Source organism: Carya illinoinensis, chromosome 16, assembly GCF_018687715.1.
Source record: "Carya illinoinensis cultivar Pawnee chromosome 16, C.illinoinensisPawnee_v1, whole genome shotgun sequence".
NCBI classification, from domain to species: Eukaryota; Viridiplantae; Streptophyta; class Magnoliopsida; order Fagales; family Juglandaceae; genus Carya; species Carya illinoinensis.
Genome location: NC_056767.1, coordinates 26082378 through 26101390, shown reverse-complemented (window position 1 = coordinate 26101390; position 19013 = coordinate 26082378). Strand labels below are relative to the sequence as shown.

The 19013-nt window shown below is 32.4% G+C and overlaps 2 protein-coding genes and 1 long non-coding RNA gene across 3 annotated transcripts; 1 reads left to right on the top strand and 2 right to left on the bottom strand.

Moving 5' to 3' along the window:
• Window positions 1-6380: 6380 nt before the first annotated feature.
• On the bottom strand, window positions 6381-8922 carry LOC122298637 (UPF0481 protein At3g47200-like). Its single transcript, XM_043108477.1, has 2 exons — window positions 8786-8922; window positions 6381-7983 (listed from the first exon to the last, which is right to left on the bottom strand). The coding sequence occupies exon 2, from the start codon at window positions 7946-7948 to the stop codon at window positions 6608-6610; it is 1341 nt and encodes a 446-aa protein (XP_042964411.1). The 5' UTR covers window positions 7949-7983; window positions 8786-8922; the 3' UTR covers window positions 6381-6607.
• Window positions 8923-14033: 5111 nt separating this feature from the next.
• LOC122298383 lies at window positions 14034-15158 on the bottom strand. Its single transcript, XR_006239405.1, has 2 exons — window positions 14706-15158; window positions 14034-14588 (listed from the first exon to the last, which is right to left on the bottom strand). It is a non-coding gene; the product is annotated as an uncharacterized LOC122298383 (long non-coding RNA).
• A 331-nt stretch (window positions 15159-15489) lies between these two features.
• Window positions 15490-17758, top strand: LOC122298974 (tryptophan synthase alpha chain, chloroplastic-like). Its single transcript, XM_043108816.1, has 5 exons — window positions 15490-15507; window positions 16314-16421; window positions 17094-17171; window positions 17477-17536; window positions 17633-17758. Exons 1-5 carry the CDS (start codon window positions 15490-15492, stop codon window positions 17756-17758), a joined length of 390 nt encoding a protein of 129 aa, XP_042964750.1.
• The last annotated feature ends 1255 nt before the right edge of the window (window positions 17759-19013 follow it).

The window sequence follows — 19013 nt, the reverse complement described above, 5'->3', positions numbered from 1 at the left end:
AGTGTGCTCTTTTTGTCATATGCAAAAAGTAAAAAGATTAGGTTTGACTTTTTAGAAAAGTGAATGATGTTGTCTTTGACAAATGAAAAAAAAAAAACTTTTATTTGAATTTTTTGAAAAAGTGAATGATGTTGTATTTGACATGTAAATCTTTTTAAATTTGAATATGAAGTCTCATATGCTTATAAATAGATCATTTGAGAGCTTCACATTCACATACCAAGAGCATACAACATTCATTCAAAGCTTTCATTCTCTCTTCTCTAAGCATTGAGCTTTAAACCTTGTTCATTTTGAGAGAGATATAGTTTGCATTGTATTGTTCTTATTTCACTTATTGAGGAGTGTTTTCTGATAACCTACCCACTATCAACTCTTGTATCAGTAAAAGAGTATCTATAACCCTTGTGCGTGTAGAAAGTGTTCTACACAGGGAATAGTTGAATCACCACGTGTAAGGTGATTACAAGTATAGATAGTGTTCTACATGGATCCTTTGTAGCGGTGTTGTTCAAAGGTGTAATAGGTTTCTATCTCCACTTTAAGGATGTTGAATAGTGAATTTGGGGATCCTCAAGGGGTAGCTTGAGGCGAGGACGTAGGCAGTGGGGCCCGAACCTCGCTAACATATTGAGTTTACTTCTCTTTCACCCTTACTCTTTATATTTATTGTTGTTTTGTATTTTATTTTATATTGTATATTTGATTTATAATTGTTAATTTTTTAAATATAACCCAATTCATCATACTCCTGTGTTAGTCATCTAGACAACAAGTTTGATGGATCTAAATTGCATGCCCCTAGAAACGCTTGAACCTTAAGACTGAAACTCCTCTTCGTGAGCTTTGGTATGGTGATGCTGACTTTGGGCAAAATGCCTTGTATTTTCCATACTCTATTCTCTCCTGAGCATTCCAACATTAAGTAACTGAAAAAAAAAAAAAAATGAAATTGACTATAGTGCCCTTAACATGATAATGGGCTTGGCTAATAACTAACTAAGAGTAAAGCCCACGCTACATTACTTGAGCTCTACCTAGACTAAAATGCTCCCACAAGCCCATATACAACTCAGAAAAGCAAACACTTCATCACTTCTTCACTTCAGTTTGCCAGATCTGCAACATCATGAGCCACGTAATTAGGATGCTCTTTACTGCAACATTACAGATGAAACATCCACATAGTAGCCATCTATTTAGAGTGGTTAAGGCTGAACTTGAAACTTCTTCCGAAGCCTATTTCTTTAACTTTTGCATGCCTTCCAGTGCGACAGTATTGCCGGTCAAAACATTCCAATACGGCCAGCATTTCCCCTTGCTCAGCACAACCCGCCGCCTCTTATCTATTTCTTCCACTGTCATTCACCTCACCTCCCAATTTGCGACCTCCACATCCGCCTTTGCGGTGAAGAGGAATAGAAGTTGGATGGTCAGCATTTTTGCCTATTTTCAAGCCATTACATTACATTACATGTGAGCAATTCCATTCGATTATGCAAATGCAAATTCAATAGGGTGTTTGGCTAATAGAGTCTCAAAATATGTTACATTGGATTATGCAAATGTAAAAGGGTATGGCTTTTTGCTACAATACTAAGTTAGTGTTGTGAGCCAAATTTGATAGTCACTGTGACATGACCAAAATGAATAAAAAAATATTTTTCTTCCATGCAAACATTCTCTATCTCTGCTCCATTTTGGCTTCCGTTGAACTCTCTCTCTCTCTCTCTCTCTCTCTCTCTCTCTCTCTCTCTCTCTCTCTCTCCCCTTTCTTCCCATGTGTTCTTCCTCTCCAACAGTAGCTTGTACATGTTTCGTTGTTCTTCATTTTTTTTTTCCTTTCTTCCTTACTTCCTACCATGATTTGGTTGCAGCAATTTTTTGAGGGCTATAATATTGTTACTAATTAATATATAATCGGCAAAATGGTAAAATATAATAAAATTAAATAAATTTTAAATTTTAAAAAAATAAATATTATTTATTATTATATAAAGAATAAGGATAATCCAATATGAGGGTTGGATGTGAATAAAATATGCAAAAACAAATTTATATCATATTAGCTAAAACTTGAATTTGACTTTAACTATTTCAATGAAGTGCGCGCTGTAACCGAATGAAGGCAACTAGCTAGCTGGCGTGTTTTGATCTTGTAAGTGAAATACATAGCTAGGCCCAGTACTGGCTAATTACATATTTGTTGTATCAATCCCACATTCGGATCGGAAGATAAAATGGACGTAGAAGGGAAATAAGTTTAGTAAAAACGTAAACATAAAATGTTTACCAACAAAACATTGCCAACAGTATGAGTTGCTTGATTAAGATTAATGTGTTATATTTATTAGTAGATTGTGATATTAAACATGTAAATTTGTTGAATATGAGTTATTATTTATTTTCGTGAACCACTATTATAAGAAGATGTATTTGTTCAATGGTAAGGGTATTTTTTCTTTTTTAAAAAAATGGAATGAGTTTGAAACCTGTGGCTACACTTTGAAGATTTGATTTTAACAAGGCATGGGATAGCCCAAGGGGTGCATGGCCCAGATCAAGGGCGTATGGCCCATCCAAATTAGTGGCACAAGGTTGCATGTGGGCTTAGTCCAAGCCCAGCCCAAGTAGGTGCTTGGTTGGAAATAAATGCTTCAAAATTGATAAATCTGATGCAGCCCATCCGAATTGGTGACATAAGGCTACATGTGGGCTTAGCCCAATCCTAGTTCAAGTAGGTCATTCTTGGTTGGAAAGAAATGCTTCAAAATTAATAAATCTGAAAGGGTGTCATTGGTGTGTTTCAAACAGTAACCTCTCTGGAGGTATCCAAACACTTGACCAGGTATGTCCCTTTGTCTCTAACTAAATATCATGACCTTTAAACTAGTAATTGCCACTTAAAAAGTCACAAGTTAAGACTTGTAATCTTTTACATGGTGTCACTTCATTCTCTATAAATAGAGGACAATACCCCCGAATTTTATTATTTTAGACTCTCATATTTTCAGTTATTTATACAATTATGTAGAAACTTTGAAGGAAAAATTTCATAATTGCTATTTGTAGTTGGTGACTTTGTTATATATTAGATGTGAATTATTTGTAACCCGGTAGCAAATTCTTTTGAATAGGGGCAATTAATTATCACCTTAAAATTCTTGAAGAAATTTGAGCGTATACAATAATTTGAAATAACAAATGCGACTTTGAGGCATGTATAAATATTCATGAATGCTAGGATGGAGCACATGGATTAGTTCAAATAATTGGTGAATTATCTCACTAAAATTGGATGAAATCATGTGTGCGGGATTTCCATGATATTAAATGTGGATTTCCCTCATTATTTTTCGTAAACCACTATCACAAGGAAATGCATTAATTTAGTGGTAAGAGTGTGTTGCTTTAAAAAGAATGGAATGAGTTTCTTTGGAAGGAGATGCATTGGTGCACTGGCAAGAGTGTGTTGTTTTAAAAGAAATAGAAAGAGCTCGAAACTTCATGGCTATACTTTGATGATTTAATTTTACAAGGCATGGGACAGCCCAAGTGATGTGTCTGGTTTTTCTAGAATAGGACTTAGTTATAGACACATTAGACGTGTGGATTTTGTGGTCGAGTGGGTCAGTAATTTACTTTAGTTCAGTAGCAATTATTTGAAGTTGTTTATAAATATTGTACATATTCATCAATGAAGATAAGTAGATTCTATCAATAAAGTTGTAGAATATTTAGAGTTTTTTTAACTCCTCGAACTGTCAAAATTCCTTGATTTATATTTACTGTTACTACGCATGTAACAAGATGTAGTTGCAGCATTGAACAAAAATTGGTTTGACCATTCCAACACATGTTTACTTTTATGCGTTATGCTACTTAGCACCATACACCATATACCCTTTTTATTATAACTTTTTTCATGCTAAATTAATTGAATTGTTTTATTAATCATTTAAAAAAAGATGTACGGTATGTGGAATGCTAAGTAGAATTATTCTACTTCTATTTAAACTACTTGCACTCAATATTCGAACCTCGTATCGTCTCTTCAAACGCTTTTGAAACCATTCGATTTGATATGTGCGGTTTGAAATATAATAGACTCGGTTCACAATTGTTCATCACAAAGATATTTTTTGAAATAAAATTACAATTTTTGTCCCAAAAAAATTATTTGCATTTTTAGTGCTTGTCGCTAATGAAATGGCATGCATCCGTGAGTGAGACCAATAAAGATCGAATTAAAACATGAATTTTCATTTTAGTAAGTGTATATATATATATATATTCGTTTAGAAAATGGGAAATGATATCGTATTGACTTTGGGGGACATTCATAAAAGAAAATTAACATAAAAGCTTTCCAACTTGTAGCTTCAATGCATCCCACAGCCCATGCACTTGATTACAAACTTCCATGAATTAAGCCAAAAAAAAGCGATCAATGAAAGATATAATTATAACAACGCAAGCAATACAATAGTACTCTTAGAATTATTAATTACGTACGTACACAAGCTTCACTCTACTTGAATGTCGAAATGACAGTACATATAGTTTGTATGAGAGTGAGAATAAACAAGACGATAGCACCAATGGTAGCAGCACCCATCCAAAGCGTGCGAAAATAATCATGTTTCAAGCTACCCTTCATAATTACATACCAATGTTTTCTACGGAATTCCACCAATTGCCTAGAGAGAGCATAATAATCTTTCCTGGTGTTCCAATATGAGATACCTGTGCACAAATTGCTGGGTAACGTTGGTCTAATGTTGGTGCCCTGGCCCTTCACAATGAGTTTCTCATCAACAAGCAAATCCACATCTTTGCCTGTATTGATGAGGAAATCTAACATTATAAAATAATCAATAACATATGCTTTATCTGGATAGTGACATTGCTCCATGGCCATGATGTTCCGTGTATAAATCTCGGTGTCATTGTCTAATGTAAAACTTGGGCCAACACTCCCTTATCATATTTTAGGTCAAGGGAGCATTTGCTTGAACTTAGCTGAAACTTCAATCATGCCTCAGCCAGCTGGAGGCACAGTACATGATTTCCTTAACTACTTCAGTACTCCTTTCTGGAAGCCTTTGGTGATCAAGAGGCAAGTAAAATTATCTAAGCAAATTAACGAAGTGCATTATTTTTAAATCTGGATCCTGATGAGGAAGTTTTCCTTGATGATTATGAATGCCAAAGTGGATAACTATAAGCTCAAGGAAGCTGGATGGGTATGTTAAGATAGTCTCGACTTGACGCAGCTCATATAATTCCTCGATTATAAAGAAAGGAAGTTGATTCTCAAGTAATTTCAAGTCTAATATCATCCTCGAAATCAGCCATGGCTTTAATTCTATCGAGTGGTCACCTGCCGGCCAGCATCCAGTGTAATCTTTGAATAAGAGAAATATTGAGGAAGCTCGCATCCACCAGGATCATTTTCACGAAATCGTCGGAGTCAATTTCTGTTGTCCCTGCATAACATTCGCAAACGCTTTGTTCCAAGTATTTTATGGTGCTTACTAAATCCTTCAAGTTTACTTTGGTCCGTTCTATGAAATGCTTGAGAAATTTCAGTTTAACATTTTCTATGGATTGCGATTTTTGCGAGTGTTAGTGAAAAGTGCCTATTGAAATAACCTGAGGTGTGTAAAGCTTATTCGTTCCATTTCCGAAGCAAATATGGAACCCTGTAAATACTTACATGTGATGTGAGATAACCAACCCTTGTGTCAAAATTTAAAGAACTCTCGATTTTCTCTGCCAATCTTGTACACTGATCATATTCATTTTCTGTTTCAGTAGTAGATGTTTCTTCCAGAGTGTCAGGTGGAGAAGGTGCTGCACCCACGATCTGGATTTCTGGAAAAAGGTGTGATTCCGGCCGAGGTTGTTGCTTGTGGCGCCTTTGGTCATTTAATGCGGCGTGGCCTCGTGCCGGGCATCTTGGCTACAACACATTCAGATGATGCGACTTCCATTTCCTTTAATTCTCTCCTTGACACGTACATCATGGGCCAGGCCCAGATTCTCCTTTCTCGTTCTCACAGAGGTGGGCCGATGACGGGTCAATGGGGCCCTCGGGAAAGGGAGTCGAGTCGGCCTGGTAGAACTGGTAAATATCCCTCTCAGTATGGTTTCAGATGTAGTTGCAACATTTGAACAATATATAATAGCTGACCATCTGATCACATATTACTCGATTTCGAACTATTTACATTCAATATTCGAATGTAATATCATCTTTTCGAACGCTTTTGAAACAATTCGATTTGATATATGCGGTTTGAATAACAGACTCTGTTCACAACTTTTCGAACGAGAATTAGGGACAAAACACTTGGTGGGTTTGGAGAAGCTGTTAATAGAAAAGAACCAAAATAACTTTATTAAGATATTAGCAAACAAGACAAACACATTATAACTAGTGCTCGCTTTCACTCTTATACGCACAACAGATTCACTCTCCTTATTTCAACTGTCACGACTCACACTCATGCTAATCATTCTCTTATACACATAGCTTTGGCCTTTTCATTAGGCAAGCAATTCAATATATACTCTTAAGAATTATTACACAAGCAGCTACACTCTACATGAATATCGAAATCACAGTACATACAGTTTGTATGAGAGTGAGAATCAACAAGAAGATAGCACCAATGGTAGCAGCACCCATCCAAGGCGTCCGAAAATAATCCTTTCTCAAGCTACTCTTCAGAATTACATACCAATGTTTTTTACGGAAATCCACCAATTGTCTACAGATATCACCATAATCATCATTGATGCCCCAATGTGAGATACCTGTGCACAAATTGGTGGGTAAAGTTGTTCTACTGTTGGTGCCCGGGCCCTTCACAAGGATCCCCTCTTGAACAAGTAAATCCACATCTTTGCCTGTATTGATAAGAAAATCTAACATCATAAAATAATCAGTAACATATGCTTCATCTGGATAGGCACATTGCTCCCAGGCCATGATGTTCCGTGCATAAATCTCTGTGGTATTGTCTAATGGAAAAGATGGGATTTCCAACACTCCCTCACTAAATCTTACGTCAAGTAAGGATCCGCCTGAAATTGGCTGAAACTTCAATCCTGCCTCAGCCAGCTGGGAGGCACAGTACATTTTCCTAACTACATTTCCGTAACTTCTTTCTTGGAGGTTTCGGTGACGAGGCAAGTTAAAGTGTCTCAGCAAATCAAGAAAGTGAATTACCTCATGTTTACCTATCTGATCATGAGGTATGTTTTGAAGGTTGTGAGCTCTAAAGAAGTTAAAGGCAAGCTCGAGGAAGCTGGATGGGTACATTGAGGGAAACTCGCGTGGAACTAGCTTCTCATATAAGGTCTGGATTATATTGAAAGGAAGTTGATTCTCAAATAATATCAAGTCTAATTTCATCCTAGAAATCAGCCATGGCTTTAATTCTATAGTGTCGTCAAGAGTCCAATTTTTTGGTCCTGAAAAATTTTTCAAGAAAAACTCAATGATGAAGCACGCATCCACCAGGATCATTTGTATTAAATCGTCGGACTCAATTTCAATTGTCCCTTCATAAAACGCACGTAAAAAATGCTCCCCGACGAATACGTGGCCAACTAAATCCATCAAACTTGTATTGGCCCGTTTCATGAAATTCTCGAGACATCTCAGTTTATAATTTTCCATGAATTGCAATTTTGATGAGCGATGGTGAAAAGGCCCTATTGAAATAACCTGAGGAGTGTAAGCTTCTTCGTTCACTTTTCGATGCACATCTGGAATCCTGAGAGAAATATTATATATTAAATCATCCTCTTTTTTTCTTTGATCTAAAGCACGCTCGATTTTCCATGCCAATCTTTTCCACCGATGATACAAATCATTTTCTGTTCCAGCATCGCTTGTTTCTCCCGGAGTGTAAATAGGCGCTGCCGATTCCTCCATCTTTCAAGTTTCTCTCTTTTTTTCCCCCGAATTTCCTGGCCAGAAAAAGAGGAGCCACCGGCCTTCAAATTAAATTGGAAAAAAATACAGTTCCATGACATGAAGCTAAATCTCCTATTCAATATTATAAGTAAAAAATTCCAGAAACTATATATTATATAACCATTAAGTACTTACTATATAGAGAATTGATAGTTGTAGTCGTGTGAAAGTATCATATAATCATTTTTAAAAAATTAAATAAATATGTTACTTACATGAAAAGAAAATTATTTTTTTAATCGTGAATTTCATTCTTTTCAAAATGACTATATAATGCTTGTATAATTTATGATTATATGTACCATTACTACATATATGTAGCTAGCCACACAGGCAAACATGGCCGGGTATTATCATTAAATATATTTCATTCAGATAATTATAAATTTTTATAAGAGAAATAATATAATATTAAATTTAATTAATTCTCTTCTAATTAAATATAATGGAAAAACAATTACTGGAGACCAAAAGCTAACTTAATAATGATAAAAATGGCCCACTTAAAAATTTATGAACAATATTCACCACTTAATTTTTCATGAGAGACCTGAACTTATGTAAGTAAAATTGTCAAAAGTTGGAAAGGATGGATAAAAAATTAATCTTAATTAGAATTTAATGCCATTCACTTGAAACAATAAAAAGTAAGTGATATATAGTCTCCATCAACTATAATATTATATATCTGATGCAGCTTTTAATCGCGAGTAGTAAAGTTTACGTTAAAAATCATAAAAAATCTTGAGAGTATATAGATATCACTATTAAGGAAAGGGAGTTATATCGGATCACCTGATAATAACGAAGTACTCTGAGCTGTCTGTTCCACTTATGAGCAAGATCAGTTGGCTATTGATATATAGTGATCTCTCTCCGATCTCTATATATAGAGAAAGAGAAATGATTTATGCAGTAGATAAATACAGTCAGCGTGCAGTCGGTTTGAAAAAAATGAATTAATATAGAACCTATATAAAAAAAAATTATTTTTATAATTTTTTTTTATTCATTCTGTACATTTTTTTTTTTTATTTATTTTATACAGTCGACTGCATATCAACTGTATTTACTGACTCCATCTAGCAAAGCCTAGAGAAATATAGTCACATTGTGCTCTCTCTTTCTCTCTCTCCATTTGTCCTTTCGTGGTTGAACGACAAGCTTAGCTGAACTTCAAACTAAGCACGTGCCTTTCTCCATCATCACCTACCTATCTTAGCTTGGAACAATCTTGGGAGTCATTTTTTTTCCTACTTTCTCGGCATAGAAAGATGAAATTAGTTTTAAAATGTTTGATGCTTCAATATCCAAATAATTCCGGTTTTTTTTTTTCGTCATTTTCCTTTTCAAATTCATAATTCCATCACGTGTTTGATGCTTCCAGAGAATAATGATAGGCTCGCAATCCTTTATATAATTAATATTTTTTTATTATAATATTTTAGAATGATGATACATTTATAAATTATTTTATAAAAATATCTTTAATTTAAAATATGGTCATGGAAAAGCCTTGAACACGAAAGCAGAGAAAGGGTATGCATGCAGGGGCGAAAACAATGATCGGTGAACCAATAACTCAGACCCAATTAATTTATATATATATATATATAAATTTTTTATGTTATATAAATATTTTTATTTAATTTTTTATATTATATATCATTTTTATATATAATATATATAAATAATTTTATATTATATGATAAATTATTAATTAAGATAATATTAAATTTTACAATCTTATATTATTATAATCTACTATATTAATAGTTATATTAATACTATATCACTATATCTCATAATATATTATAATATATGACTTTAATCTATAATATAATTATAATATGTTAATAACTATATTATATATATATATATATATATACTAGAAGTTCCGATTTAAGGATATAACTAATGCTTATACCTACTTATAAAAAAAAACTAATGCTTATACCCATTCCGTTTTAAAATAGGGCTTTGCTAAATACAGTCGGCAAATACAGTCGGCGTGCAGTCGACTGTACGGAATGAATAAAAAAAAATTATAAAAAAATTATTTTATATTCAAGGGGACCTATATGAATAAAAAAAAGTTAAAAAATAATTTTTTTCATGTAAGTCCCGTATTAATTTATTTTTTTCTCTACGACTGCACACCGACTACATTTGCCGACTGCAAAAAGTATTTCTCTTTAAAATATATCAAAATCTAATGGAATCAGACCGGTTATACTCTAATGCACGTTATTCCCTTTGGTTGACTTTATAAAACATAAATTTATTAATATATTTATCTTATTTGATTTTTTTCAGAAACAAATATAAATAAGGGTAAAGCTAGTTTTGCCTAGTTGTGATAGCTGAGCGTCCCTTAAGAGCGTCTACGTTGGTTTATACGCATATGTAAAATTATATTTTTTAGAAATTTAATTTGCTATGCAAACAAAATTTTCATATGCAAATTTGAAACAAAATAATGATAAAATATTATCATTTTATTATTTTTTTACTTTTTTACTTTTTTTTAATAGGATTTGATCTTCAAATATGTAAAATATTTGAGTAAAATATTTTTTGGAAAGTGAATGAGTAAAATATGTAGTAAAATATATAAAAGTAAAATATGTAGAAAGAGAGTGGGAGGAGAGAAAAAGAATGAATAAAATATTTTTTAGAAAGTAAATAGTAGATCTTTAAATACGTAAATGTACTATTCATAGCTATGCTAATATTTTAAGATGCATAATTTAATATAGATGAATTTAGTCTCATATTATAAAATATGACTTTGCATATTCATATGCATATGCATAGACTAATGTGGATGCTCTTATAAATTAAATATTAAATTTTTAAAACATATTTAAGTTTTTAAAAAAATAAAAAAATACTTTAATATATTAATATTTATTTTTTAACTATTAAATAAAATAAATATATACATATATAAACAGTTGAATAAATGAATTCAGGGAAAACACCTGTATTTTCCAATAAATTAATATAAATATCTAGTTACAAGCATAATACGTATTAATATGTGTATTAATTTAATGTGATTGGTCAAAAAGTATATTTTATTAAAAATAATACTAATTTAAATTTTAAATATTAAAAAATTTATATTGATATATAGTACACGATTTTATTTATACGTAACAAAATTATAAACTAATAAAATAATAAATAACTATGCATTAATATATATATTAATTTAATATGATTAATTAAAAAATAAATTTTATTAAAAATAATATTAATTTAAATTTTAAATATAAAAAAATTAATATCTATATATAAATTAATAAACGACTTTATTTATACTTAACAAAACTATAAACTAATAAGGCAATGAGAATGCTTGAAGTTGTTCAATTCGATGTCGCAGCATTCTGCCATGTCAGTTTGCTTTCATACTGCTGAATGGTCTTGCCTGGGTGCCGTACGTACACCCTACTAATCAGCCATGTGACTTGTCAATGACGACCAGAAGCAAAATATCTCAGCATTAATGTGACCACTTGTTGAGTGGCTGTCCACAGTACTGAGTACGACTGCCTATTTATTTAAAGCGACAACAACTGCCGAAATTGAATGCAATTCAGCGTACATGTGCCATGAAAATGAACTATAATTGAGGGGAGAGAGAGAGGAGAGAGAACGAAAATCGAGACTGGGAGAAGTTATGCTTGGGCATTGGCTACTTGGATGGAGCATTGGCAAATTCATGGAAACTTCTGTATTTTCCTATAAATTAATAAAGCAACGAGAAAGATATGAATCCTGAATTTGTGGTTTGCTTTCTTTCTGCTGAGTAGTCTTGCCGGCCTGCCGTACTTACAGTGTCGTACACCCTATTGATCAGCCATGTGACTTGTCAGTGACGACCAGAAGCAAAATATCACAGCTAAAATGTGACCACCGGTTTAGTTACTGTCACAGTACTGAGCACGACTGCTAAAATTGAATGCAATTCTGCGTGCTTGAAAATGAACGATAATTGAAGAGAGAGAGAGAGCTTGAAAATCAAGATGGGAGAAGTCATGCACAGCATTGGCTGCTTATTGGGTCTTTATATTTTGTACAAGGAAAATAATTTAGTCATCAAAGATTACGTAAAATTAAATTTATAAATTAATATAATATAATTTAATATAATATATCAAATTATAAAATCATTTTTATTTTAAAAAATATTTATTAATAATTTAATTAATAAAAGAAATTATTTTTCTCATTATTAATATATCTTAAATTGACATTAATTTGAAAACTTGGATTAATTAAAAAGCAATAATCAAAAGATTTTAATTAAAAAATAATTTATAATGAAAAGATTTTAATTAAAAAATTGATAATTAAAGGATTTTAATTAACAAACAATCTCTAATACGAATTAATTTTTCCTTAATTCTTCCATCATAAAAACAAGCTGCATTCTAAAATACAAATATTTGTTATGAATCTAAATGAGAAATGATATAATAAGATAGAGAGAATATTACAAGAGAAAGAATTATTATTTAAATGTAAAACTTGATCATATATAAGTAAATAATACTCATATATATAGGAGTACAAAAGAGTAGGTGTAGTTTAAATCTTAATTAATAACTAAAGATAAGTCTTAATTAATAGTTCAATGGTCTTAATTAATGGCTAAAAATTGATCTTAATTAATGACTCAATGGTCTTAATTAATGACTATATATGGTCATACAAATAAATTTATAACACTCTCCCTTTGGATGACTATATATAAAGAATATGCCTCGTTAAAACCTTGTCAAGGAAAAACTTAATGAGAAAAAATCAATGACGAAGGAAAAAAAGTACAATATTCATGTATATCGCCAAGTGCTTTAAAATTACCTCATTAAAATCTTGCAAAAGAAAATCCAGTAAAATAAAACCTTAGCAAAAGAAAATGAGTACAATCAGCACAAGTTTTCAAGACATTACTCCCTGAAAAGTGCATGATAACATGTTTTGAAGTCTTCACATTCTAATGTTCTGCACAATCTTCTTAACTACTGCAGTTGGTAATGCTTTTGTGAATAAATTTGACAAATTATCACTTGGTCGTATCTGTTTAACATTAATTTCACATTTCTCCTGAACTTTATAAGTATAAAAGAATTTAGCTGAAATATATTTAGTTCTATCACCTTTAATATATCCTCCTCTAATTTGAATAATACAAGCAGCATTATTTTCGTATAAAATTTTAGACTATCATTAATCACTAGAAGACTACATTTTTCTTAAATATGTTCAATCACTGATATTAACCAAAAACATTCTCTACTTATCTTATGAATTGCGATAATTACTAAATGATTCCCTTTAGTTGACTTTATAAAATATAAATTTATTAATATATTTATTTTACTTTAGTCTTTTCCAGAAACAAATATAAATAAGGGGAATGCTAGTTTTGCCTAGTTGTGATAGCTGAGCGTCCCTAATAAGTTAAATATTAATTTTTTTAAAACATATTTAAGTTTTTGAAACAATAAAAAAATACGTCAATATATAAATATTTATTTTTTAACTATTAAATAAAATAAATAAATATATATATATACAGTTGAAGAAATGAATTCAGGGAAAATTCCTGTATTTTAAATAAATATATATACATTAAATGTGTAAGACTGTTCATCCGGATTCCAACCCGGATATACCCGGACCTGAAACCGGATTTTAAATCCGAACCGAAACCCAGACCAAGTTAAACCGGGTCAAACACGGGCCGGAGCCCGGATGAATTAGGTTTTACAAAACCCGGATTCCGGGTTTCCGATTCAACCCGGTTTATTTATTTATTTATTTATTTTTAAGTATGGGTTTACGTTTTTGATAAAAAAACATATATTGCATTTAAAATGTTGAAAAGCAGAATTCATCTATATTTATTAAAATATTTAAAAAAGTGCTGAAAATCATAATTTTTTTTATAAAAGCCTATATTTTATGAAAAAATTTTCTAAGTCATCACTAAAAAGCATAATAATAACATTTTCCAGTATAATAAAAATATATAAAAATGAAAAACTGAAATATATACAATCCACTATATATTACATTATTTTGTTATTTACACATTACATTACAATGCAAAATACAAAACTACATGATATGAATTATAAAAATAATTCCGGCATGTGGCAACTTCCAAGTGATCTAACTGAGAGATCCTGCAAATTCTATAAGCTAAAAAGGTCAGTACAAAATTACTAAAATGTGACAAGGGGCTAAGTACAGAAAAAAGAAAAATACTAAAATGTGCAATGCAATTACAAAATCACAAACATGACAGACTTTGACGTGATGATATGAATCTTTAAAATTGGCTTATCATATATACATGCTATATGCAATGATCTGAATCTTGATCACCCTTGGAGTACTCCTGCTGCAACATATAAGAGAAGAAATTAATACACGCGAAGTTTCATGAAGATTAGAAATAAACCCAACTTCAATGAACCATGACAAGTGCCATGCATAGAAAATCCTTCGCCTCAGTAGAGAGACGCTCAGGGATGGGTGGATGAGATTTAGTTGTCCCAATATGGAAAAGAGCAGCAACCTGAGAAACATCAAATCTTTGTCTGAAAATTCTTGCGAGAACACACATTGACTCATGAAATTACAGTCAAACTTGCATAAACTGAGGCAGTAAGTTTATTTAGCATAAAGTGTATACCTCCTGATACTGTTGGCTACACGGAGGCTTTCCTGTAGCCATCTCAATTACAGTACATCCAACACCCATATATCAGCAGAGCTAAGAAACACGTTTTAAGGTTAATGAGGTCTAAATATCAATAACTAAGGACTACATGCATACTTTTATTTTCTGACTCCATTTTTACAGAAAAATGGCAATGAAGAGCCTATACTGCATAAGAGCACAGATATACCAACACTCCATTTTTGCTCACGGTATTTCTATCTGATTCAGAATTAGGGCTTTTTTTTTAACTTTTATAAACCGGGTACCGGGTTTTAACCCGGATCTCGGATTAAAAATCCGGTACCCGGACCGGATTAATCCGGTTTTTCAAATCCGGTTTTCGTTCCGGATTTGACCCGGGCCGGAAACCGGAACCGGAATCAGGTTTTCCGGATTTCCGGCCCGTATGAACAGGCAATGAGAATTCTTGAAGTTGTTCTATTCGACGTCTCAGCATTCTGCCATGTAAGTTTGCTTTCATACTGCTGAATAGTCTTGCCCGGGTGCCGTACGTACACCCTACTGATCAGCCACGTGAGTGACGACCAGAAGCAAAATGTGTCAGAGCATTAAATGTGACCACTTGTTGAGTAGCTGTCACAGTACTGAGTACGACTGCCTATTTATTTATTTATTTATTTTAAGCGATAACGACTGCCGAAATCGAATGCAATTCAGCGTACATGTGCCATGAAAATGAACCATAATTGAGGGGAGAGAGAGAGAGAGAAATTAATAAAGCAACGAGAAAGATATGGATCCTGAATTTGTGGTTTGCTTTCTTTCTGCTGAGTAGTCTTGCCGGCCCGCCGTACTTACAGTGTCGTACACCCTATTGATCAGCCATGTGACTTGTCAGTGACGACCTGAAGTAAAATATCACGGACTTTGCTACATACAGTCGAGAAATACAATCGATTATACGGAATAAATAAAAAAAAATTATAAAAAAATTATTTTATATTCAAGGAACCTACATGAATTATAAAAAGTTATAAAAATAATTTTTTTTTTATATAAATTCCGTATTAATTTTTCTTTTACAGCCGACTACACGCAGATTACATTTTCGGATTGCACAAATCATTTCTGTTATTTTATTGAGGTTTAATAGCTCCCAACGTCTTTTCTCTCTTTTTTCGGCTCCCTCTTTTCCATTCTTTTCTTTTTCTTTTCCTTTTCTCTCATGCTAAATCGAACTCTCATTTCTCCCTCCCATTTTCATCTTCTCTCTTCACTATAGCCGAATCGCGCCCTCTCCTTTCTCCCTTCAATTTTCTTTTGAATAATATTATATATAATAGTAAAATGTACGTATAATCATTTAAAAAAAAAAACAAATTTTATAATTAAAAAATTAATTTTTTATATAAATTTTGTATTAATTTATATTTTTTAAAACACTTTACGCGAAATTTATATAATCGGGACTTCAAATATCAGTTCTTTTTTCTTTTTCTCTCATTTTCGACTCCCTCGGCAACACTTTATTTCCTTTCCGCTCTCGGCTGCCATTTGCAGACCAACCCACGCCTTTTTCTTTCCCTCCCTCCCGATTTTCTTTCCTTTCCTTTGCAGAGAACCATCGAAGGTATCAGCAACACAGAGCAACTGGACTTCTCTGCAGCCACGATTTTTGCCCTAGACTGCCGAGATCAACCTTCTATCTTCCCTCGACGAACTCAGGTATTTCACAAGGGTAAATTTAATGTTATTTTTCCTTCGAATATCGGTTTTTCACCTAGCTTCTTTTTGCTTGAATTGGATTTTTCATGGCTGCTAATTTGTCTCTGATGGATTTTATATATATGATTATTGTTATAGATATATTTATATATATATACTTATAAAAAAAATTATTGTTATATATATTTGATTTTATATATAACATGTTTATATATATTCTAAAGTTTCATGTTTGTTTCAGTATCTCTTGTTCTGCTAGAATTATTTTGCTCGATGAAGTTCTTGACATACTTGCTACTTGTGCTGTGGGAAAGTTGATTCAAAATGATGTTTGAGAATTCTCTCTCAGCAGTATCTGTAAATGGGCACAGAGATGTAGATTTTGTTCACAAAAAATTCTATTCTTGGCGGCTTATTGCTTTCAATTTCTTAAATCCGTCTCTGATATTATAGCAATCCTAGCTTATCACATTAGACACCCCATTTCACCTTATTTTTAATGAAAGTACTCTTTACCTTTCTTATATTTGAAGAGAATATTTTTTGCATTCAACTGTTTGGGACAATAGAAGGAAAACAAAATGAAAAATAAATTGTTTTGCTTCCTTATTTCATTTTGAGGTGAAAAGTTACCCAGCATATGAGTTAACTGCTGATTATTTTGAATCATAGGTAAGCTCAGTTGGGGTTACTAGTGCCCGCACATCTGTGAGTGATCGGGTTAAAACCCTTCTCCAAGATATTAAAAAGGTTTGTCTGCTTAAATCTAGTTTCAACAGCCAATACATTGCACTCGAGTCTAAATACTTGCATAACATATAATCATTGTGCTTCAGAATATAGATATCTTCTGAGTATGATTGTTGTCATCTGTTAACATGCTTTTACTTGTTCAGAAAAATAATCTGTTAAGTGCTTTAGTTAGCTTGTACCCTTCCCTAGTATAATATGAAGCATGTCTAAACTGCTTTTTCCACGAATGGCCATAGAAACTATCTACAATTAGCATGATAAATGGCCCTTTAACTAAAAGCCTTGGGTTGATGATATGACAGGCAACAACCAAACCTGTAGCAGTTGGCTTTGGCATATCCACTCCTGAGCATGTGAAACAGGTTTCTTTTCCAATCTCTACGTTAAATGCTTGTATATAGAATGACATGCTTCCTGCCATGCATGCACATGGCACTCTATCATAACTTCTGTTACAGGTTGCAGGATGGGGAGCCGATGGTGTGCTTGTTGGGAGTGCCATGGTGAAGCTGTTGGCTGAAGCAAAATCCCCGGAGGAAGGTTTGAAGGAATTAGAAATTTTAACTAAAATGTACTGCTACTGAAGTCTGTTGCTACTGAAATGTACTGCTACTGAAGTCTGTTGCTACTGAAATGTACTGCTACTGAAGTTGCTGGTTTATGAAATGGTTTGTGGAGCTACTACATTATTTTGATACAGAAATGTGAAGCTAATGAAGTTGCTGGTTTGTGAACTGGTTTGTTGGTGGAAATGCTGGTAGAAACATGTTGGTGGAAATGTTGATTCTGAAATGAACTGCGGCTTGGCCTTTGTATTATAAATGTTGGGGGATACTGAATGTTGGGTGGATTTTGGGGTGCAGCTAGGCCTCTGTATTATAAATTGATTATAAATTGATGTTAGAAATCATTGTTAATATTTGTATTTTAGGATACAAGCTTGTTTTTATGATGGAAAAAATTAATTCGTATTAGAGATTGTTTGTTAATTAAAATCCTTTAATTATCAATTTTTTAATTAAAGTCCTTTCATTATAAATTATTTTTTAATTAAAGTCTTTTGATTATTGCTTTTTAATTAATCCAAGTTTTCAAATTAGTGTCAATTTAAGAAATATTAATAACGAGAAAAATAATTTCTTTTATTAATTAAATTATTAATAAATATTTAGAATGTATTTATAAAAATTATTAGTAAATATTTTTTATAATAAAAATGAATTTATAATTTGATATATTATATTAAATTATATATTAATTTTCCTTGTACAAAATATAAAGAGCCAATAAGCAGCCAATGCTGTGCATGACTTCTCCCATCTTGATTTTCAAGGTCTCTCTCTCTTCAATTATCGTTCATTTGCAAGCACGCAGAATTGCATTCAATTTTAGAAGTCGTGCTCAGTACTGTGACAGTAACGAAACCGGTGGTCACATTTTAGCTGTGATATTTGAGGGCTTCTACGTACAGTCGAGTGCTGCAAGCGGCAAAGAGTCGGCTGATGTCATATCAGGGAAAAAAAATAATAATAAAGGAAGAGATCTAAAAGCAAAAATAATAAACAATGGAAAGTAGGTGGGCAGGCTGCAGCTAAGATAGATAAGTGTAATAAAAATAAAAGTAAGAGGGTGCAGGGGATGGATGGATGATGCTATATATGATCGACGGTGCAGAACGCTAGAAGGTGTGGGCACTTGGTACAACTCAGAAAGCCAAAAAAAAAAAAAGAAAAAGAAAAAGCAAAACGCTGAAATAAGGATCAAGAATCCAAAACAGAGCATGCTTGTCGAAGAGAAACTTCATTTCTTTTACAGTTTCGTCCATCAACTCTTTGGGTA